The sequence below is a fragment of the Capricornis sumatraensis genome, chromosome 4, assembly GCF_032405125.1.
Source record: "Capricornis sumatraensis isolate serow.1 chromosome 4, serow.2, whole genome shotgun sequence".
Taxonomy (NCBI): domain Eukaryota; kingdom Metazoa; phylum Chordata; class Mammalia; order Artiodactyla; family Bovidae; genus Capricornis; species Capricornis sumatraensis.
In genome coordinates this window covers 18,162,798-18,187,044 of record NC_091072.1, presented here as the reverse complement: position 1 = coordinate 18,187,044, position 24,247 = coordinate 18,162,798, and the positions used below count along the sequence as shown (strand labels likewise).

Below are 24,247 nucleotides of genomic sequence, written 5' to 3'. Positions count from 1 at the left end.
TGTTCTCACTGTGCATTAAAAAGAGTCTTCTTGTGTTCAATAGGGTAGAAACTGGTTTGCTAAAGCCAAAACAGAATCTCCTCAGAGGCTTTTACTTCAAGCCAATGAACAATTGTGTCCAAGGACATTTCTACCAAGGTTCATTTTTCATTTTTTCTTTTAAACTTTCAGGTTTTTATGATTCATTTTATGCCAATTTGCAGGCACCACACGGGGTAAAATGAATAAAGAGAATCATTTTTGCATGCCTCTTTTAGTCAGTTTGGAGGTGGCCGTCAGTAGGGAGAATAAATCATAGAACACTCAGAAGGTATTCTTAGTGTATAGGAAGTAGTTGACTATGGTATTTAGAAAGCTGCTTTCCTATTGATTAAGGAAGTATATATCAAAGGGAATTATATTTGATATCTTGTAATAAACTGTAATGGTAAAGAATCAGGAAAGAAAAAGAATGTAGACATATACACACACACACACACACACATATATATATATATGTATGTATGTATAAAAGAATCACTTCACTTTACACCTGAAACTAACACAGTCTGGTAAATCAACTGTAATTAAAAATAAATAAAATAAAGAAACAGCATTGAGATCAGTACGAAAGAATCCATATCCCTTATTGCCTTCTTCTATATAGAAGATGGGAAAGGAATACATGTGTTTTTGCCTACTTACTTTTATACATTATTTATACGTTTTTATAATTTTTATACATTATTGATCATACTTTTATACATTATATACTTTTATACATTATTGATCATTTTTCAGTTTTTTTTCCTTTTTTTAAAGAAATGAGATATAATTGACATGTAACACTGTGTAAGTTTGAGGTGTACAAGTATTGGTTTGATACATTTACATATTACACTATGATTATGGCAATAGTACATAACTCATTACTTGAATATAAATTTTCTGTGTAGAGAGCAAGTAAGATTTAGTCTCTTAGTGACTCTGAAGTTTATAATACAGTATTACTGACTAATCACAATGTAATACATTAGATTATCAGTTTTACTTTTAAAACTTAAAAAATTTAAAAAGCTTAAGCTCTCTTGGGGTGGCGGGGAATTGATTTAAAGAAATCATCAGTCCTAAAAGAGTAATATAATCTCATCTGCCTCTCTAAGAGTAGAGGTGTGATGATTCATGTATTAAATAATTACATTTTAACATTTGAGAAAATTTTATTACTTTTCAGTTCTAAAGCTGTATCTTCAGGCACTGAGGAACATGTCTCTGATCAAGTACCAGTTGAATTAACTTCAGAGAAGGTTTGTTTTTGTTAAAGAGATGGTTCTTATTTATTTCATTCTTCATTGGTGCAATTTCTATTTTAATTTTTATTTCCATTTTATTTCCACTCAAAGAGGAAAACACCATATAGAGTAAGAGATAAAATTTGGAGAGAGAAATTATATGAACAGAATAAAATATGTAATATATGATTTCTGGAATTAATAGAACAGAAGTATTTGAGCAAGTAACTTTCTTTTTCTTTTATGCCTACTTCATAACTCATTTGGTTTGGAGTCTTTTTTTTCTTAACGATTATGATACTTTTAGTTGATCGAAAAACAAGCTTGATTCCTGAATGTTCTCATTAAAGTTACACACACACATTTTCTTGCTTTGTTTTGGATCTTAGGTAACTATTACAGATTAAATACTTATCCACAGGCAGACTTCCACTAATTGGAATACTAGGGTGATGGGGTGATGGACAAATGAATTAAATTTTCTGGTGAATTTTTTCTGCTTTCTTAAAGTATGCAGAATGTAATTAGATCATTTTTATGACTTTGGCTCTTTCTATGTCTCTAAGAATTCTTTAGATCACATATTCTCTAGATTTGGAAGGAATGGGATATTACACTGTATTCCAACTGCCTTTAGAACATTAGAAATTAATCATTCATGAGCTTATTTTCAGCTGATTTCTTTGATGAGATGTTTAGTCAGAGGAAAAATTATCATTGTAATATTTTGTATTTTATTTTCTGCATATTTAAAAGATTTTTGAAACTTTTTTTTTAATGGATCTTCATATGTTTAAAAGCAGTTTAACTTGGATCAGATGTATTCTTACAAAGCACATGATAAAATTTCTTCTGGGAGAAACAGTCCTAAAAACAGGTACAGAATTCACATTTTTATTCTCTATAATCACTGTGTTAGCACTTTTTCTTTTCGAGAGAGAAAGCTCTATCAGATGTTGGGTTATTTCACTGGCAGAAGGAAGTTTAAACATAAGCCTCCAGTAATACAATTATTAAGGCAGACTTATAAAATTATAGTTTTAACATTAAGAGCTAACACTTCTGGATATTATTGTTTGCCAGGCTTGTGCTAAATGCTAGTCTTTATAGAAGTAATATCTCATTTAATGCCTACAACAACCTATGAGTTAGCTACTATTATTTGTCCCTATTTTACAGTTGAAGAGACTTAAGGGTTAAGTTAACTAACTTGTCAGGAGCATAAATTAATAACAGAGGTGACTTTCAAATCTATATTTGTTAACCTTTAGCATCTATACACTATTTAATTATAATTTGTATGAAATATATATATTCCCACTTCATTTTCAAGAAAGATCTTATGGCAACATACAATGGTGGATATTAAGGTGATACACCTACTGTGCTTTCAAGCTTAATATTTGTCTTTCTGACTTAATGAAAGTATGGAGAATGTACCGAATTGTAGAAGGTCTGAAAATAGAGAATTTAAAAACTTGTGAGGACATACGCACCAGTTAAGTGGACTACATTTGCATACATATTAAGTGAAAGAAAATGGTTTGTTCTCTAAATGGTGTGCTCACTTCAATAATATTGCTTTGGAGCCTATAGAAACATTTACTATATATAATACCAGTCTTCCACACCAAATGATTTCTTTTTGATTGGATATATGTCCTATGTGATTACTGTGTTTCATGTAAGCAAAAGGTTTAAGGAGTGTGCAGAACAATAAACCTATTCAGTATGCTGAAGCATTTCTTTACTTAAACATTCCCTGTGACTTCTTGGTGCCACGGACTACCTTAGGCACTGGGATTGGGTGGAGATTAATACAGACATAGTCGCTGGCCCTCTCAGAGTTTGTATTCTAGTGGGATATACAGATGAGGGAACAGAAAATTACAATCCAGAGCTGTGGCACTTTGGAAACACACTTTGGAAGTGACACTTGAGGCTTAAGTAGAAGTTAGGTGAAATGAGGAAATGCTTTCTAAGCAGTAGAATGGCTCACACATTAAAACCTGAAAGCAGGAGAGGATGACATGATTGAGGAGCTCAGTAGTTTGCTAGTAGTTCCCTGGGAGAGGGAAGCAAGGGAGTGGTGACATTTAAGACTGGAAAATTGAACAGGGTCTCGAGTATCTGGTGGGCTTCCCAGGTGGCACAGTGGTGAAAATATCTGCCTGCCTATCAGGAGATGCGGGCTCGATCCCTGGGTCCGGAAGATCCCCTGGAGGAGGAAATGTCAACCTCCTCCAGTATTTTTGCCTGGAAAAGCCCTGGTAGGCTACAGTCAGTGGGGTTGAATAGATTTGGACACAACTGAGCGACTAAACTGGAGAAGGCGATGACACCCCACTCCAGTGTTCTTGCCTGGAGAATCCCAGGGACGGGGGAGCCCGGTGGGCTGCCGTCTATGGGGTCACACAGAGTCGGACACGACTGAAGCGACTTAGCAGCAGCTTAGCAGCAGAGCGACTAACAACAATAACAACAAGAATATCCAGTTCCTTTCAAGCACTCCATTTGATCATAAAGGCAGTTGGAGCCAAGGAAGAGTTTTAAGCAGGACAGTGACATAATCAAATTTATGACTGAGAACAGGTGTTGACAAACATTTTCTATGAAGGATCAGATAAGAAGTATTTTAGGCTTTGAAGGCCAGGTGGGCTTCCCTGGTAGCTCAGCTGGTAAAGAATTTGCCTGCAATGCAAGAGACCCTGGTTTGATTCCTGAGTGGGGAAGAGCCCCTGGAGAAGGGATAGGCTACCCACTCCAGTATTCTTGGGCTTCCCTGGTGGCTCAGCTGGTAAAGAATCTCCCTGGAATGTGGGAGACCTGGGTTCGATCCCTGCATTGGAAAGATCCCCTGGAGAAGGAAAAGGCTACCTACTCCAGTATTCTGGCCTGGAGAATTCCATGGACTGTATAGTGCATGGGGCTGCAAAGAGTCGGACACGATTGAGTGACTTTAACTTTTCACTTGGTCTCCATCTCAACTATACAACTTTGCCATTATGGCCTCAAAGCAGCCATGGATGATATGAAAATGAGTGAGCAGGGCTCTTTTCCAATAAAACTTTATTTAGGGACACCGAAATTTGAATTTCATTTAATTTTCACATGTCACAAAATGTTCTTCTTTTGATTTTTTTTTTTTAACCTTTAAAAAAATGTACAGAAGCCATTCTTAGCTACAAACTTGGCCAGAACAGACAGATTTGGCCTGAGCACCCTAGCGTGTCGACCTGTGGTTGATGACTCTGGCTGTGGATGGTATGGATTGCAGGAGGAGCAGCATTGTAGAGACTAGTAGAAAGCCTGTTGGTGTGCCATTTGCAGGAGGTGATGGTAGATTAGTCGAGGGAAGTGGCAGTAGGCGTGGAGAGAAGAGATCTGTGAGATAGTTAGGAGATGGAATTGTTAGGACTCAGCGACTGAAGATACGGGTTGATAAAATGGAGGACTTGACTCTGACGCTTGGATTTCTGTCTTTGAGAGTAGGGTAAGTGCTGCCATTGCCTTCACTGAGCCTTGTAGGAGGAAGCCCTTCATGTGACATGAAGGGTTGTATGTTAGGGGATGAGGTTAACTTAGGAGTTTTAGTGATAGACAAACCCAACTTTGAGATACCTGTGGAGTGGTCCAGTAGTTAATTTTAATGGACAGGCTTAGTGTACAGAATAACTATTATTTTAAATTTCATTTGAATTTTCATTAAAATAATACATGTGAATTTTTAAAAAGTCAATTGGCACTTAAAGACATATAACAAAGCATAAGTTCACACCCTTCTCAAACCCATGTTCTGTTTTATAGAAGCAATTGGCCTCCATATTTCTTTTTTTAAAAAAATGCCTTTTCAACATATGTTTTATTTTTATTGTACATTTCTCTTTGAAAGGCTGAAAAAGTGGGGAAAAGGCTAAGAGAGGGGGCTATTGTTTTCAATCACTCATCTTTCCTTTTTTATAAAATGGATGTATTGTTGATTTGCAATATAATTTGGAGAATTCCATGGACTGTATAATCCATGGGGTCCCAAAGAGTCGGATACGGCTAAGCGACTTTCACTTTCACTTCCTTCAGGTGTACAGCATAGTGATTCTGTATTTTTACTGATTATATTCCATTAAAGTTATTACAAGATAATGGCTACAATTCCTTGTGCTTTACAATATATCCTTGTTGCTTATTTATTTTTAAACATAGTAGTTTGTAACTTTTAATCCCATTCTCCTAAATTAGCCCCTCCCCGCCTCCCTCTTCCCTTTGGTACAAAACGTGTGACTTTTCCATATACATTCATTTTGTTAGTTTTTAGATTCCACATATAAGTGATATCATGGCTTCCCAGGTGGCACTAGTGGTGAAGAACCCACCTGCCAATGCAGGGGACGTAAGAGACATGGGTTCAATTCCTGGGTTGGGAAGATTCCCTGGAGGAGAAAATGGCAACCCATTCCAGAGAATCCCATGGACAGAGGAGCCTGGCAAGCTTAGCACATAAGTGATATCATCCAGTATTTGCCTTTCTCTTCCTGACTTAACTTCACTACAGATACTATTCTCTAGGTCCATCCATGTTGTTGCAGATAGCAGAATTTCCTTCTTTTTATGGCTGAGTAATAGTCCATTGTATATCTGTACACCACATCTTTTTTATCCATTCATCTGTTGATGAGCACTTGGGTTGCTTCCATATCTTGGCTGTTATAAATAGTGAACACTGGCATCTATGTAGCTTCGAATTAGTGTGTTTGCTTTTTTCTGGCTGTGTACCTAGTTGTGGAATTGCTGGATCATATGGCAACTCTTAAGTTTTTTGAGTGACCTCCATACAGTTTTCTGTAGTGGCTGCACCAGTTTACATTCTTACCAGCATTGTACAAGGATTTCCTTTTCTCTGCATCCCCTTCAACATGTGTTATTCATAGACTTTTGATGATAGCCATTCTGACAGGTGTGAGGTTGCCTGCATGTTTCTGACATGCTTAGATGACTGTTTTTTGACTTAATTAATTTTAGAAATTTTCTGTTTATATTCTGTAATGGTAAACTAAAGGCTTGTTTCCCATATCCACTTCCCTCATTTCCTTACTTTCAATCCCTTTGCCTCCCTGGAACAAAATTATATTTCAAGTTTGGGTCATATAAATAATTTGTTTTTATTATATATTCTCAAATACTGTATAGTAAGGCAAACTGTGTTATTATGACCACCGCTCCCTTAATTATCTTCTTTGTTTTCTTGATTTTTAATGTTCCTATTACTAATTTTTAATTTCTCCTATTTTCAGCCTGTTTTCATTTGTTTATTTTCTTGGAGAGTCCCTCGCCTTTGTATCCCCTCCCATCTAATGAGAAGCTTCTCTGTTGGGTCATTTGGTAAAGAATCTGCCTGCAATGTGGGAGACCTGGGTTTGATTTCTGGGTGGGAAGATCCCCTAGAGAAGGGAAAGGCTGCCCATTCCAGTATTCTTGCCTTTGGAGAATCCCATGGACAAAGGAGCCTGGTGGACTGCAGTCCCTGGGCTCATAAAGAGTCAGACACGACTGAGCAACTAACGCATCTAGTGAGATTTTAGTCTTAGTTATCAAAATTCTAATTTCTAAGAACTATTTTTCATTCTCTGTCTTCTTTGTCAATCCATGTGTAGCAGTCCTTTCTTGATTCACGGGTATAGGATCTTCAGTTACCTCTTTGATGATATTCATCATATATTTTGAATTTTCTTCTGTGCACTTTCTTTTTCTGATTTTATTAACTTTTGGCTGTGCTAGGTCTTTGTTGCTGCAGAGGCTTTTCTTTAGTTGTGGTGAGTGGGGGCTCCTCTCTAGTTGTGGTGTGCGAGCTCCTCGTTGCAGAACGTGGGCTCTACACTAGAGCACGGGCCCAATAGCTGTGGCACATGGGCTTAGTTGCTCCACGTCATATGAGACCTTCTCAGACCAGGGATCAAACCCATGACAGCTGCCTTGGCAGGCGGATTCTTTACCACTGAGCCACCAGGGAAGCCCTTCTGTACACTTGTTATAGCATTCATAGGGAAAATGTCTTCTATCAAACATTTTCCACATGTATTTCTGCTTCCGGGGTATATTAGCCAGAATTTTGCCAGTATATATGATAATAACATTTTTCTGAGAACTATTTTAAAGTAACAGTTTGCAAATAGTCCATTAGTATAAAGATTTCCGTAAATACTAAGATAAAAGTAAATATATTACTTCAAACAAATTTATAATTGTCTTGAGTAATCTGATATGACTAATTCTTTGAACTGGAGTTGTCTTTCCTCATGTTCAAATCTGTTTTAGTGATAGGATCTGATAATTATAAAATTGAAGTCTTCACACTGTAGATGTTGAGCCCTTGCAACTGGGAAATGTATAAGCATTTCTTAAATATCAAGCGTGTTCTTCTCTTTCACCCCTAAAAGCAGAAATTTATTTAACTTTGACATCTTTTACGTATGCTAGTCTATACAATTTCATTTTTATAACTTTTCCTCTTTATAAGTAATTTATCAGCGAGAAATGCCTCTTGTAGAAGTTGGTGTTCTGTCTAATGTGCTGCCTAACACCTTTCATTGCTAATTGGGTGTTTTGAAGTCTTCTTTTAAGGAGTCAAAGGCAAAATTACACCTTCTGGCTTATTTTTGTTAGTTTGATTTTGAAGAAATTGTCAATAATTAAATCCATGCTAATTTTCCTCAGCAACCAAAAATTATTATAATTTATTAACAGTGCTATCACAAGAAGGATTATAGATTGTATTCCTCTTGGTTTAAAAACATCTTGTTTTACTTCGGTGTAGATAAGGAGTATTTTCTTTCAAAGAATTTGATTGAGGAGGAGGAGGAGGCAAATGCTATTCTTAATTATACCAATTTTGTGATGAACTCAGATTACAGTTTTAACTTTACCTTTATAATGTATGTATTTGATCCAGGATGTTTAAAATCTAGGCTGTCATTCAAGTAACAGTCACTTTACTGGTATTACGACATACAAGTGTTAATATTGAGTTGGAAAGATATTCTCATTTGGAAGGCAGAATAGAAAGTGAACTTGGAGAAAGAAAACCTTTTGTTATTAATTTTCTTTTCATTGTTTTAGCACCATAGTGTCATCACCAGGAAAATATTACAAGTCCTCAGAACCTGTTATTTCCACTCAAGAGCAGGAGACTCAGGTATGGCTTTTGTAGAGAGGCAGTTAGTTTTTGAGAAGATAGTTATGAATCTAAGCATGCTTAAAAGTCTCTTGCCAGTATCCTAAAAATTGTTCTTTAACAAAGAGGCTAAGATACAGTTCAGTTTATTTTTCATCCTAGGAGGAAATGTAATATCTGAAACTCTGAAATAAGGGCCTGGATATTTCTAAGCACATTTAAACAGATGTTGTTTATTTGCTTTTTGTTCAGACTGCATTATATGGCGAATTGGTAGCAGCTAGGCAGAAACATGCCAATACAATGGACGTTCCTCCGGCTATTCTGGCAACAAATAAAATACTGGTGGATATGGCCAAAATCAGGTAAACTATCTACATATTTTAACTCATTTTCTTCTAACATAATAGATTTGTAAAATATATCATTAAGTGATATCATGACTATGGCTCCAGCAGTCACACCTGAGAAGTGGTTCCCAAATCTCCCATGTTGATACCAGAGATCTCTTCACTGAGCTTTAGTCCTACATTTCTACATGAAACCAGCTGTTTTCAGCAATCAGATCCAAGATATATTATAAAATCTTAACACATTACCCACCAACCCCTCATATGTATATGCATTTCATGCAAATACCAGAACTCTACTTTCTGAATTCCTTAATTTTGTTAGTCATACTATCATGTTCCTCATCACGCCTCTTTAATACCTCTGATATTACTTTTACTCTTCTAATATATAGCCCCGTCTTTTATTATATAGTATTTAGACTTTTTCGCTTAATTGTTCCTTGTGTAATCCGTTTATGCTTTTCTTCATTTTTTTCAGTGACAGCATGGTAGTTCAGACCGTTACACTTGTACTATTGCAAAAGCCTCTAATTAGTTTCTCTTTCATCAGTCTCTCTCTCTCTCTATCTCATCTGATATATGAATAACAAATTAATCTTTCTTTACCATGCTTTACTTTTGTTTAACTAGTTTCTCAGTCTTAACTTAAAAGAAAGTGAAAGTGAAGTTGCTCAGTCGTGTCTGACTCTTTGCGACCCCATGGACTGTAGCCCGCCAGGCTTCTCCGTCCATGGGATTTTCTAGGCAAGAATACTGGACTGGGTTGCCATTTCCTTCTCCAGGGGGTCTTCCCGACCCAGGATCGAACCCAGGTCTCCCGCATTGCAGGCATACTCTTTACCATCAGAGCCACCAGGGGAATTTAATATAATTTCAACAAATCACTTACAGCTTAAAAGATTATCTGCCCAATATACAGATTTAGGATTGGTGACCATCAAGTAGGATTTGTTCCCTCTCTACAAAAAAGAAGCAAATATCATGGTTCTTCTGAAAGCATATAAATACATTTCACAAAAGAGGCTCTTAAAATTTACTGTATTAAATGAGCCTTTGGGTTATTTTGAAGTTTCAAGGCTGCATCTTAACTTATTTAGCTCACAATTCAAAGCCTTTCATTTATAGACTTAAACCTACTTTTCTGTCTGAGTCACAGAATTTTGATGCTTTAACTTACCTAGGTTGTTCAGCATTTGTTTAAGTCTCCTTTTCAGCTTCCATATACTTATTTACAGTGTTGCTTCTGCTTTGTAGTTCCCTTGATTCCCCGAAACTCCTTTTAGGAAATCCTTTAAGATCTGACTTTATTATTTGTTCCATGAAGTCCTCTATGTTCTTATCATCAAAGTGATTCTTCTCTCTGGAATTCATAAAGGACTTTTAAATGTAAATTTAAAAGATGATTCTGTGGCACTTACTATATCATGCTTTATTTATGGTTTTGTTTTTATTGGTATTCATGTATTGTATCCTCTAGATTTTAAACTCTGATAAAGATGTTGCATTCTTCATCTTTTTGTGTTTTCCAAAGCACCTAGTGCCATGCTTAATAATTAGGTGGTCAATAAATGTTTAGAAGAAATTATTTCCAAAGAATCTCGTTGCTTGGTAATTGTACTCATCTTTTATTCTTCCTTTTCAAAAATTGTTTCTGTTGCTAAATTTCTTCCAAGAGATGTTACTTTAGGGAAGAATTTTCTAATAATATTACATAGTGCATGTATTATATAATAATTATTTCATTAAAAATACATATTCAAAGACCACATTGTAATATTCAGTGAGGATATTTAAAGGAAAAATAGTAATCATTAGATTGGCAGATTTTTAGAAAGAAGACATCAGACAGTTTCTTCATATTGGACACAATACGAAATATTGAAAGCCTGAAGTAGTTAGCAAGTTTATTGCTACAGGTAGAAACTTTGGAAATAATGAATGAAATTTTCTTCTGAGTTTCTTAGCCTTTTCAGTTCAGTTCAGTTCAATTCAGTCCCTCAGTCGTGTCCGACTCTTTGTGACCCCGTGAATCGCAGCATGCCAGGCCTCCCTGTCCATCACCAACTCCCGGAGTTTACCCAAACTCATGTCCATCGAGTTGGTGATGCCATCCAGCCATCTCATTCTCTGTCGTCCCCTTCTCCTCCGGCCCCCAATTCCTCCCAGCATCAGAGTCTTTTCCAATGAGCCAGCTCTTCGCATGAGGTGGCCAAAGTACTGGAGTTTCAGCTTTAACATCATTCCTTCCAAAGAACACCCAGGACTGATCTTTAGAATGGACTGGGTGGATCTCCATGCAGTCCAAGGGACTCTCAAGAGTCTTCTCCAACACCACAGTTCAAAAGCATCAATTCTTCGGCACTCAGCTTTCTTCACAGTCCAACTCTCACATCCATACATGACTACTGGAAAACCATAGCCTTGACTAGATGGACCTTTGTTGGCAAAGTAATGTCTCTGCTTTTGAATATGCTGTCTAGGTTGGTCATAACTTTTCTTCCAAGGAGTAAGCGTCTTTTAATTTCATGGCCGCAATCACCATCTGCAGTGATTTTGGAGCCCCCAAAAATAAAGTCTGACACTGTTTCCACTGTTTCCCCATCTATTTCCCATGAAGTGATGGGACCAGATGCCATGATCTTAGTTTTCTGAATGTTGAGCTTTAAGCCAACTTTTTCACTCTCCACTTTCACTTTCATCAAGAGGCTTTTTAGTTCCTCTTCACTTTCTGCCATAAGGGTGGTGTCATCTGCATATCTGAGGTTATTGATATTTCTCCCGGCAATCTTGATTCCTTCCAGCCCAGCATTTCTCATGATGTACTCTGCATATAAGTTAATAAGCAGGGTGACAATATACAGCCTTGACATACTCCTTTTCCTATTTGGAACCAGTCTGTTGTTCCATGTCCAGTTCTAACTGTTACTTCCTGACCTGCATATAGGTTTCTCAAGAGGCAGGTCAGGTGGTCTTAGCCTTTTAGTTGTCCTCTAAGACTCAAAACCTGATTACTTGTTTTATACATAGTTTTTGGTTTCTGGAACAAACATTAATACATGTTTAATGAATGTCAGTATGAAGCTAAATATCTATCAGCTTTGTTGTTGGAGTAGTAATGTTTCAGTGGTTTCTTGACTTTTTAATTTTTTAAAATGATAGACCTACTACAATTGAAAATGTGAAAAGGATTGATGGTGTTTCTGAAGGCAAAGCTGTGATGTTGGCCCCTCTGTTGGAAGTCATCAGACGTTTCTGTCAAATAAATAGTGTTCAGGTAAAATACTGTGGTTTACTGGAGCTCTGAGAGAGTAAACTTTTTTTTGATGATTTCAAAACATGCTTTAAAAGCAGCATTTTCTCCCTTCATTTTAATTTCTGTGCTGGACACTTAGAAAATGAATTTGGAGAGTTTCTTTATTAAATCAGTTATAAAAACATATTAGTTACCAGTTTTTAAAAATTAAGTATAGTTGACTTACAGTATTATATTAGTTTCATATATACAACATAGTGATTCAATATTTTTATATATGATACTCCAAAGTTATAAAATACTGGCTATTTGCCCTGTGCTGTATGTTACATCCTTGTAACTTATTTTATCCCCAGTACTTTGTGCCTCTTAATCCCCTTTCCCTATCATGCCCCTTCCCCCATCCCTCTCCCCACTGATAACCACTAGTTACATAATTAAGATACTAAAGTAGTTGTCAAGGCTGCTAGTGTCTGTTTATTTTGTTGAGAGGTTTTGTTTTAAAACTTGAATAAATACTGTATTTTAGATTAATAAATTATCTTACTTTCAAATGTAGATAGAAATTAAAGCTTCATTTATTCACTATTCACTTTCAGGGGATTAGGGGACTAATTTAGAAGCAGAGTGGTCAACATTACAGTTCATCTGTATTCTCTCCTTTTGGCTTAAGGAGAAGACTAGGAATTTTTAGTTCTGTAACCATGTTTGCTATTATGAATACTTTATTCAAAATTTATTCACTGTAGCCTATTTTACTTTTAAAAATCAATATGTAAAAAAAGAAAAGTTCTTTTTTGAGCTTCTCATAAAAAGAGAATTTGGGGCTGTTCCTTGAAGTTTATGTTGTTTTTTTTCCTTAATAGTTAATGATCATGTTTATATTCTATCATTATATTGACATTATTTTTGATTATTTGTGCTACGTTTAAAACTGTGTAGACAGACCTCTTTCCAAGCACAGAACTACAAGAGGAACAGAAGAAAAGTTTGGTGCTGGAAAATAAACCAAACTCACTTTCACCATCTGTGGCCATCACGTATTCTTTTTTCCAAGAAAAGAAAATGTCTTTGGTAAGTGTTACTTTCAAGTTAGAGGGAATTTTTAAATTTATCTAAACGTATTTTATCCACTTTTCAGTATTAAATTGGGATAAATTTCTTATAATCCTACAGTGTTTCACATTGGTTCATTTTATAATTAATTTTAGAACAAGGTCGTTTTCTTTTTCTAAGCCTACTTCTAGTAAAATCAGCAAGTATAGTTTGAGCATGATTATCTTACAGAGGTTGTATCAGAGGTACTGATTAACACATTTATAGCTTAGGGATGTTGAAGCAGCCATATTTTGAAGCTATTTTTTTTAATGGGTTTAATAGTTAAAAAACTATTACAGTATGTACTGATAATAGATAATCTCTAAGATACATTGTTAAGTAGAAAAAGGAAGGTGCCTAGTGGTGTGAAAAATTTACATAAATGTGTGTATATATATATATGTATTTGCATGCTTTTATATTTATAAATGGGTTTCCCTGGTGGCTCAGATGGTAAAGAATCTGTGTGCAGTGCAGGAAATGGGGGTTCAGTCCCTGGATCAGGAAGATCCCCTGGAGAAGAAAATGGCAACCCGCTCCAGTATTCTTGCCTGGGAAATCGTATAGACAGAGGAGCCTGGTGGGCTACAGTCCATGGGGATGCCAAGAGTCGGACATGACTGAGTAATTCTTTCTTTCACTTTTACACATATTCATATATGTGTATGTATATGTATATAAAAGTGTAGGTATATACAGGTGCATAAATATCTCTGGAAGGATGTCCAAGAAGCTAGAAATAAGTTTTAAAAAAGCAACAAACTTGCTTTTCACTCTCTCCTCGAGTGTCGTGTTCTTTTTTTTTTTTCCTTAACCGTATCTACTTGCTGCTCTTTGAAAGAAATCTGACTGCTGTGAAAAATGGCCATACTTCCTGTTTCTTCATCATTGTGGCAGAGTCTTTAAGGTTGTGGAGATTTTTTAAATACACAAAATGAAGAGGGTATCTTAGTGGCAGAAGGGCAGAATGAGGCTTCCCCGTGAGTTTCACTGATTTGCATTCCTGTCCTCTCTGGTGTTAAATTGATTTAGATCAGGCTGTATGGTGCAGGGCCTCTTTTTCCTGTTCTCTGTGGCTCATGCTTTAGGCTCCATTACACACTTTCTATTCTGTTTAAGATTCAGTACAAATAAGAATAAACAGTCCTTAGCTTGTCTTAGTCATTAATAGATGTTCTACTCAGATAGCCAAACTCCTTAATTAAAAGTTTGAAAGCCATTACACAAAGAACCAAATAATTCCACTGTACTCTTTTTGAAACGAATTACATGATAAAGAGGAATTTTAAGTTCAGTCTCTTATTTAAACAGTTACTTACATATACATGTTAAACATGCTTGTATATATATAATTGGACCAAATATGTATGGCAAAACTATGTAATTACTAAGAAAATATGGAATAGCCTCTAAATTTTTTGAATAAATTATATTCTCATACTCAGCCAGGATATGAAGTTTCATATATTACATATTCATGGTTAAAAATATGAGGAGTGGTATATCTTCATTTGGGTCTTTTGCTATTATTTGGTTGTATATTATTGTGAAAAACTGTAGTGTAATTATCTGTGCCTCCTGGGAGCCTGAGGGGGGTCTTGCTAGTTAAGCACAAAATTAAACATGCCTAAGGACTAATTAATCAGGAGTTATAATACAATTAGTTTTCAGTAATATGATGCCTGGTATCAAATAACCCTGATATTAGGCAGACATGGCAGTAACTAAAAACCTTCCTTTGAGTGATGAAGAATATTGCTTTACATGCCCTGTTCTGTGAAAATATCAGCATTCATACAAATAAAGTCCAAATTTAGACTTTCAAGGTGTGTTAAAGAGTATCAAGAAATAATTTAGAGCTGAGTGATTGAACTTCCTGAATGTTGAGAAGAATATTTTATCTAACAGACACCTTAACTGGATTTGGAGCTGCATTTGTTTAAAAGCTACATAAATACGTAGCAATGTCCTTAACAATTCATGTTAAGTTTAGTAGTAGGCAAATGATGACAGCCACTTGTAAATTATGTTTGTTCTTATTTTATGAATAAAGTCCACTTAAAGCACTTTTTTAAGTCTTTTTGAGAACCTTTTATAGAATACATTCAGAACCTGATTTTATCACTAAGCATTTTAGCATTTGTCTTCCTGGAAGTTTATGTAACTGAAATGCCATGTGTTATATCAAGTGTACAGTTTATTGAGTTTTAGTTTACTGTATTTTTAAAAGGTCGTGGCAGCTATTAGACTTATGTAGAATGACTGTTCTCTGTTACTAATGGGTTTTTAAGGTGAATAATTGCAGAAGGATGAGTACTGATCTCTTAGCTAAAGCTGGGTGATTTTGCTTCATTCAGTATAGTAAGTATACAAAGCAGCAGCACCTGTGGAGTTCTAGCATGTGAGTCATTTTGAAGAATTAGTTAAAACGAGAAATTTAAATGAAGGTTCAGTCTACTGTTCTATTTCTCAGTGAACACTTACTACCTGAAGGTTTTGGACCTTGTGTTTCTATACAGCACGGTGGAAGCTTAAAAAATCTCACTGGTTGTTTCGCTGCCTTTGCTCTAGAAGGATACAGCTGAGAAGAGGACTCTGCCTCTCACAACAGTTGGCATGCACTTATCCCAAGCAATGAAAGCTGGCTACCCAGTCGACACAGAGCGCGCAGGCCTGACTCCAGAGATTCGAAAGGTTATTGCTGATGTTATCCGAAACCCTCCCATCAACTCAGGTGATAACCGTGACCCTTGTCTGCAGCCTTAATGACTTGAGTCATTGAACCCAGATGAAGTAAACAAGCAATCTGCTGATATTTCCCACTCTGATCACATTAACCCTTTATGCTACTATGAAAACTTCACTTTTCGAATGCTTTGTCTTGTTTTAGAAATACAATCTTTCTTCCCATCGTCACTCAAAGGAAAGTCTGAATCAGAGAAATTCTTTTTTTGTTTGTTTGTTTCAGCTTCTGATTACGCCTTCCACACCCATCTCCAAAACAGAGCTCTTTCATCCTTCTCTGATTTCCAGTTCATCAGTTGGAAAAAAACATCCTTCCCCATAGCTTACTGACTCTTAGTTTCTTCCTACATCTTTCTGATTCCCTATTGGTTTCACTGAACTAGCCTTTCTCGTCCAGGCAGTCGTGTCAGGCACTGTGAAATTGAAGGGATGGACTTAGGTCTCTTGGGCCCTTTGTTGGAAGGGTTTTCTCCTGTCATTATGCTGTGGAACCTCACCTGTGGTCAAGCCCCTTTGTCTGCCTTACAGAAAATGTTAAAATCTGCCTATTTTAAAATTATGATCCCTTTCTTACAGAAGTAAAGACGAAGTACATTAGAAGGGTTTTCCTACTCTAAATGTACAAACGTAAACTAGATGTATCATAATAATCCGGTAAATCTGATGAATTTTTTTGGGCTGTTAGGACAGAGCAGAGGACATAGCAAAAACCTCATCTCCCGAGCTGCAGTGCAAATAGTTAATTAAGCTTTTTACTTAAAAAATGTCAGACTGTTTCCCACTCAGGAATAAGGATACAGTTCTCCCCCCAAGGTTAGAAATAAGGTGAAAAAGATCACAATTAATACTATACTTAATTGACAAGAACAAAAGTATTTAAGTTACCTTCAATGGCAGCCTTCATTCTAGGCCTGAAGAAGACTTGACTGAAGAACACCTCCATCTCTTCCCCTGCTGATCAACCTAAGAGGCCAGGAGAGGGACAAACACAGGTTTGAGCAGGGAAACCTGCTCAAGGTTAGTTCCAGGGAACCTGTTTCCCTCTTTAGGGAACCTAAGTTAGTTCCAGGGAACCTGTTTCCCTCTTTAGGGTTAGGGTTAGGGTTGTTCTGCCAACTTTTATTTAAAGGAAAGACATACGCAATTTCTAATCCTGGTTGATGAGACCTTCAAGTATTTTAAGGGTTTGTTGATAAATTATGTCAAGATCTTATTGGAGGGAGGGGACACCTTAACAACTAATTCTGCTTCTATGTCACAGCTTTCTGGTTATGTTTTGATGTCCCATTTAGGGCAGTCTCTATAGGGAAAATATGTGCTAGGCTTGCTAATCTATATAATAGTTGTCAGTTCATAACTGGAAATTAATGAATTGGCATTGTGTGAACTTGGTTTCTCTGTTAAGGTTAATACTGGTTTGTAAATCTGAAAACCTGAGGGCCAAATCCTGTCCTGTGATAAAATATCCAAGGTCACTTAGCTGTGAGTATGTTGTGAGGAAGCTAGCCATCTCAGCCGGTCACCCTCCAGTCTTTCTCACTTCAGCTGCCATTTTACTAGAAGTTAAGGCAGAGAAAGGACAATGATAATTACTTGTGGGGTTAGAATCATGATTGTATAACATCTTTCTTTCTTCAGTGCAGAAGGAAATAGTATTTCAGAGAAAGTCAAATGCCTTCTTGCTCAGATGCCTGCTTGATATTAACACCCTAGAATTACTTTTTTCCTTATATATGTATTGTCTCTTAGGATTTAGAGAAAGATGTGTCTCTGATAAGCTGTTTGATAGTACACAATATCATCTGAAAGAGCTTGTGCAGTTTTTCCCTCCCTTTTCCTATTTTCTTTACTACTACATATTGAGTATAGCAAATTTTCATTCAGAGTTAAATATTAAATTGAAATTAATATTTCAATTGAATTGATAAATTCAATAAATTGAATTAATAAAGATATTAGCATAAATTGAAATTCCAAAGAACAATGAAATTTAAATTATGCTTATTAAACACTTCATCTTTCTGTCCAAACATTATATATACATTATACAGATAATATGAAAATATATATTATTGTAGTTTACTTCCAAAGCCAAAATTGAGAACGTTAAGATTCATGTGCTCTATCTAAACTTTATTTCTTTCGATTGTACATTTATAGTCTGTACTATGTCATTTATTGATGTGACATTTTATTTTTGAATTCTTATTTTTCCATAATAAAATACTGTTTGTTATCTCACTGGAGGAAACATTGTTGAGTTATAAACTATAAGAAGAAATGAAGATATCCATGTCACACTAATGATTCAGATAGGTTTTTTCATCTTTTACTTAGCTGTAGCCATATCACATAATTTGGTGTTTTAATGAACCAGTTTGTTGGCATTTAAATTCTGCACAATCTTGAATTGATAATTTTCTATATTTTATTATGGCATAATCTTATACTTAAACATAAGAGTACTTGAGAACTTAGAAATTATGTCTTATTATTTTCATGCTTATTTACTAAATAAATTTTGTCCCTGTAACTTAATATTTTAAGGAATTCTGCACTTTTTTATTCTTTTAGTTTTTTTTCATGTTTACATAATTTTAAGCTGCTTCTTTTATGGAGTTGAAATTGTAACTATGCCTACTAATAAATAAAGCAATGTATTTAATGATGTACCTGGATAATATTTTGAAGAATTTTGTTCTTTCATTCTTAATGTACATGTCCCTGGAAAATTAAGGGTGGCTTCCAAGGGACATGCCACAAAAATAAGGGTAATATGATCTCTTTAACCACTGAAGGAGTATAGGCAGTATTCATTGTTTCACTTGATTTTTCAGTAGATATTTTCAGCCCTTATTTGTGTGGAAAGTTAGGGCAAATAAGATCTTAAAATAAAATCTATCTTTCTCAGAAAACATATTAAATTAATAGACATTTTAAATAGTTGATACGTTTTGTTATGCTTCAATATCCACTGAAAGAATCCTTTTTATTAGCATCTTATTTACAAGTATGATTAGCTTCTATTTTAAGAATAAATTATTTTCAAAAAATTAGCTTATAATTGATATTTGGGATTTGAAGCATAATTCCTTTAGAAACAATTCTATGGATGGTGGTTTTGATTCTCAGTTTGAAACAGAAGTTCTGCAGAGTGGATAAGCTGACCTGATTCTGGCTCTTAGAGGCAGGGGTGCAGGAGTGAGGGGGGCGTGTGCTTACTCCGTTTCCGATCTGTGAGGGGGTAGGCATTTGCAAGAGGAACATCTTCTCTGACCACCTTCCTCCTTCCTCTCTACAAGATATTTCATTATTTCCAGCTCATAGATTTTTCTGTAATGATCTATGTAATTTACTTTTAAATCTTTTAAAAAATTCTTTTACAGATACAAATAAAATTAACCTAATTAGAATATATGTTCCTGAAAACATTGACACGTACCTTATCCACATGGCAATCAAGATCCTGGAAAAAGATGGTGACCACAGAATGCGATGCCACTCTTCATGTGATCCCATCAAAAAGCGATGTTTCCCCAACCCTGAAGAGAGCTCTTCAAATTCTAAGAGAAGCAAGGAAGAAGTAGACACCAAGACCAAGGTGTTAATTATGTGTAGAATTTTCATATACTGTCAGTGTTCAATTTCCATATCCTAATACCAGAATGTTGTATTTTTTGATGTGTTATAAATTCTGATAGGTTACTTTTTTTAAAAAAATCTCTGGGCTATGTTTCCTTTGGTTTCATAAATCTGATCTAAGAGATTTTTTTTTTAATGACAAAAAAGTGAAGTGAAGTGAATTGAAGTCGCTCAGTCGTGTCTGACTCTTTGTGACCCCATGGACTGTAGCCTACCAGGCTCCTCTGTCCATGGGATTTTCCAGGCAGTAGTACTGGAGTGGATTGCCGTTTAGAATATAATCCCATCTATTCTAGTTTATTGTGTGGGAATGTCAGCTTAAATTTTACATCTACCTTATAATGACTGTATAACCTGGAAATTCCCTTTCTTTCAGGGACTTCCCTAAAATTTGGGAGTCCAATGGTTAAGACTCTGTTCTTCCAATGCAGGGGGCACAGAGTCAGTTCTTGTTCAGAGAACTAAGATCCCACATGCCTTGTAGCATGGTCAAAAAACAAAACCCAACTTTTGTTATAAATACCTCTTTAGATACTGGAATTTGTCTATCATTCTGTTACTCTTCATGCTCTGTTCCTGTTACACTGAATCTCTCAGGTACAAGGGTAGTTGTTTCTCATGGTCCTGGGCATATCCCAGTGCACTTTTGCATGATCAGAGAACAACCATGAGTTTAGTAGTATTTTACATGGTATATTTTATTAAAATCACATGCTTTGAAAATTATTGTTCTATGATTTATCTGAGATAAATTGTAATTAGAGAATAACTATTCTTTGACACTGTGACTCTACCAAATGATTACAAAGACTTGAAAATTTGACATTTAATTTCTTCTGGGCCTGAAGTTTGTGAAAATCATAATTAACTCATAAATTACTTTAGTTCCTGGATGATAAATTCAGCATAGCGGTAGGTGGTTGCTACTATTTATATTAGAGAATTAGGAACTTTATTTCAGTTGTAATCTTTACAAGATTTCCAACAGTTAAACTCTTTTTCTCTCAATAGCTTAAAAATAAGAGGGACTGGTTTTTTAAAACTGTCCTTCAGTTAGGTGTGTATATATTCATGTCCCTGATAACCTAATGAAATTTGTTTACCTGGAATTCTTTACATTATTTTGGCAATTGATTAGCTATAAGAAGGACATTGAAGAAGATATATGTTGGGCAGTGGTAGTGAAATTTGGCTGCTATTCCCAGCTTTTTATTTCTGAAATCTGTATACCGAGTGCCTAAGACCTAATTTTTTTCCCAGCTGTGTCTGTCAATACAGGAAAAAGTGTAACTTGTCATTTTTCCTGAATATTGAAGCACATTGAGAGTGAAATATTGTTTCAACCACACATTAACATTTTTGCTTCCCTCCTGTTCCAATATCATATTCTGACAACAGAGTGGAGGTGTTTTTTTTAATCGGGACATAGCTGCTTTGTGGTATTGTGTTAGTTTCTGCTGTGCAACATGAATCAACCGCATGTGTATATGTAGAATGGGGCTATTGTGGAGAGGGTGAGTAAGTGGGTGGAAGTCATACTCAGCTTACTGCATTTAGCCTTTTCTTTTTCCCCATTTAGGGGAACAAGAATATTGAGGCTGGGAAGTAGATTATGAGATGAGTGAGCCAGCCAGACTGTTTTTCTTCCATCCGCCTTCCAGTATAGAAAGCTACTCTGAGCGCTGTAGAGTCTGTTGGAGGCCAGGTTTCAAGATCCTTCATGTGTTAACATTCGTCTTCTCTACCGCCCTGGGTTGTATTCCTTAGTCTCTTTCATTTTACGATTATGAGGCTTCTAATAAGAGCTAATGTCAAAACAAATTCTCTGTATTAGCTGATGCACCATTAGGTTCACATCTGTTGTGACTGCTGTTTACTGGAGGAAGATTATGTCTTGATAATGGTAGTTCTGATTAATATACTAAGGCACACAGTAGATTCTTCAAATATGTTTTTTTCTTTCAGATAAGTTTTTTTCAAATAAGATTCTTCAAATAAGTTTTTTAAAAATTGATGGCAAGTTTTCGTAAATTGAAGCTTTAAAATTTTTGTTTATTTCAGGATGTTTAAAAAATTTTTGCCTTTTACTATTTTTGTCCCATTGCTTTTTTTTTCCCATTGCTTTTTATTTCTTCTTAAGGGAGAAGAAATTTCTGCTCTCTGTTGGATCTGCTTGTGCAAATCATATAGTAGGCAACCACTGCCTCTGGGTTTAATTTTTTCCCCTAAAAGTTAGAGACTTTTACCTTAGAATTCTGAGGCTTCATTCGGTGCGCAGGACGCCCTAGAATTAGACAGAATATTGTGCCTGTGTACATTTGTCTTTTTTTCCTAAGTGGATCCCTAGTTTCAGCAGATCCTCAAAAGAGTCTACAAAACAAAGATCGTTTTTTTCCCCGTTTACGGAGCAAATATTTTTTGAGTACGTGTGATGTCTCAGCAATTCTGCAAGGTCCTGATGATGCCTGGACTACTCCAAGTTTGTCCACCAGTATAGATGTACACGTACCCTTTTTTAATCGCTAATATAACTCTGTGTGTGTGTGTGTGTGTGTACACATGCTCAAGCAGATGCCTTCCTCCGAACATTAAATTCACCATTTTGGCATACCCAAAGTTAATATGGATCTGAAATAATATCCAGTTCTTTCCTTCCCAAATGAGAGTCTTTTAGACACTTGAGTGTCTAAAAATACATAACAGGGTGGCAGGTAATTGCCTAAACAAATGATATAGTGATTTTGTCTCTTATGTGTTTACTTTTGAATCAGAAATAAACTCTATAGATATCATTATTTTGTTTTATTGAAAAGGGAATGATGATGGGTATATATTTAGTAACTTAATGCAGGAGATATAAGAGATGTGGGTTCGATCCCTGGGTTGGGAAGATCCCCTGGAGGAGGGCATGGCATCCCACTCCAGTATTCTTGTCTGGGAAATCCCATGAACAGAGGATCTTGGTGGGCTACAGTCCATGGGATCTCAAAGAGCCGGACATGACTGAAATGACTTAGCACACGGCACAGCACGTTACTTGCCAGCAGTACAAATATATATATACATATATATAATATAGATACTTTTTTTGTTGTTTCTTTCCTATAGACTTCGTCTGAAACCTCCAAGAGAAAATTACCTGGGTGGTTTGCCAGAGGAAATGAGACCTTACCTGATAGCAGCAAGAAATCAGTGGCCAAAACCAAAACGAAGGGTCTTTTTAGTTAAACTGGCAGCTGTCAGAGGAGTTATGTGTCCTGCTGTATTATGAGAAGGAAGCTGTATATCATTTCTGAAAAGAGTAGGCAGTGTTTGTTTAAAAATTATTCTAATTTTGAAGTAAAACTCACTTATTTATTGAACAGCTGGCATTTTAAAACAGCCTTGGGCAAGCCACGTAAAGTTGAGTCTCCTGAGAGTCTGAGTGAGTACGTCCTAGGACAGAATCTTAAGTTACCTTCCTATGAGATTGCTTTAAGAAATCATGTCATTGCCTGTTTTCTAATCTCTTCACTTATTTCCATAGTATGTTTGGAATATGTAATGTGCAATGATTTAATACAGGTAACACATTAGGAGTTGTACAGTGATATGTGTGTGATATGAAATATTCCTGTATTACCAAAATTATGTCTTATATATGAAGAATGCGTAGTTATTTTACAATTTTTTTTTAGAAGAAACTTGTACGCATTTTAAAATGGTGCTAGTGGGCCAGACCAGTGAAAATGAAACATTTAGGGTTCTGTGTAAATAGAGAAAAGAATAGAATAAAGGAGACCAAATGCACTAGGCAGCTATGCACTTTGTATCTTACATATGATTTCTATTATTTTTCAAATAATAATAAAAAGTCTTTCCTACTGAAAATTATAAAGGTATGTATTTTCTTAAACTTTCATTTATTTAATTTTATCACCGTGAACAAAGCTAGTGGAGGTGATGGAATTCCAGTTGAGCTATTTCAGATCCTAAAAGATGATGCTGTGAAAGTGCTGCACTCAACACACCAGCAAATTGGAAAACTCAACAGTGGTCACCAGACGGGAAAAGGTCGGTTTTCATTCCAATCCCAAAGATGGGCAATGCCAAAGAATGTTCAAACTACCACATAATTGTACTCATCTCACACGCTAGCAAAGTAATGCTCAAAATTCTCCAAGCGAGGCTTCAACAGTACGTGAACTGTGAACTTCCAGATGTTCAAGCTGGATTTAGAAAAGGTGGAGAAACCAGAGATCAAATTGCCAACATCCATTGTATCATAGAAAAAGCAAGAGAATTCCAGAAAAACATCTCCTGTTTTATTGATTATGGCAAAGCCTTCGACTGTGTAGATCATAACAAAGTGATCACTGTGATCAATTTTCAACAAAGTGGAAAGTTCTCCAAGAGTTGGGAATACTAGACCACCTGACCTGCCTCCTGAGAAATCTGTATGCAGGTCAAGAAGCAACTGGACATGGAACAACAGACTGGTTCCAAATTGGGAAAGGATTACATCAAGGCTGTATATTGTCACCCTGCTTATTTAACTTAAATGCAGAGTACATCATGAGAAATGCTGGGCTGGAGGAAGCACAAGATGGAATCAGGATTGCTGGGAGACATGTCAGTAGACTCAAATACGCAGATGACACCACCCTTATGGCAGAAAGTGAAGAGGAACTACAGAGACTCTTGGTGAAAGTGAAAGACGAGAGTGAGAAAACTGGCTTAA

At 35.9% G+C, this 24,247-nt stretch overlaps 1 protein-coding gene across 1 annotated transcript in view; it reads left to right on the top strand.

Annotated features, from left to right (window-relative positions):
* The window catches only part of WRN (WRN RecQ like helicase), a 95,611-nt gene extending 72,376 nt beyond the window's left edge, over window positions 1-23,235 (top strand). Inside the window, 10 exon segments of the mRNA XM_068971373.1 lie at window positions 44-138; window positions 1,214-1,286; window positions 2,072-2,148; window positions 8,382-8,457; window positions 8,689-8,801; window positions 11,949-12,063; window positions 12,985-13,116; window positions 15,712-15,874; window positions 19,272-19,486; window positions 22,636-23,235. Coding sequence (XP_068827474.1) covers window positions 44-138; window positions 1,214-1,286; window positions 2,072-2,148; window positions 8,382-8,457; window positions 8,689-8,801; window positions 11,949-12,063; window positions 12,985-13,116; window positions 15,712-15,874; window positions 19,272-19,486; window positions 22,636-22,755 — 1,179 coding nt within the window. The 3' untranslated portion in view covers window positions 22,756-23,235.
* The last annotated feature ends 1,012 nt before the right edge of the window (window positions 23,236-24,247 follow it).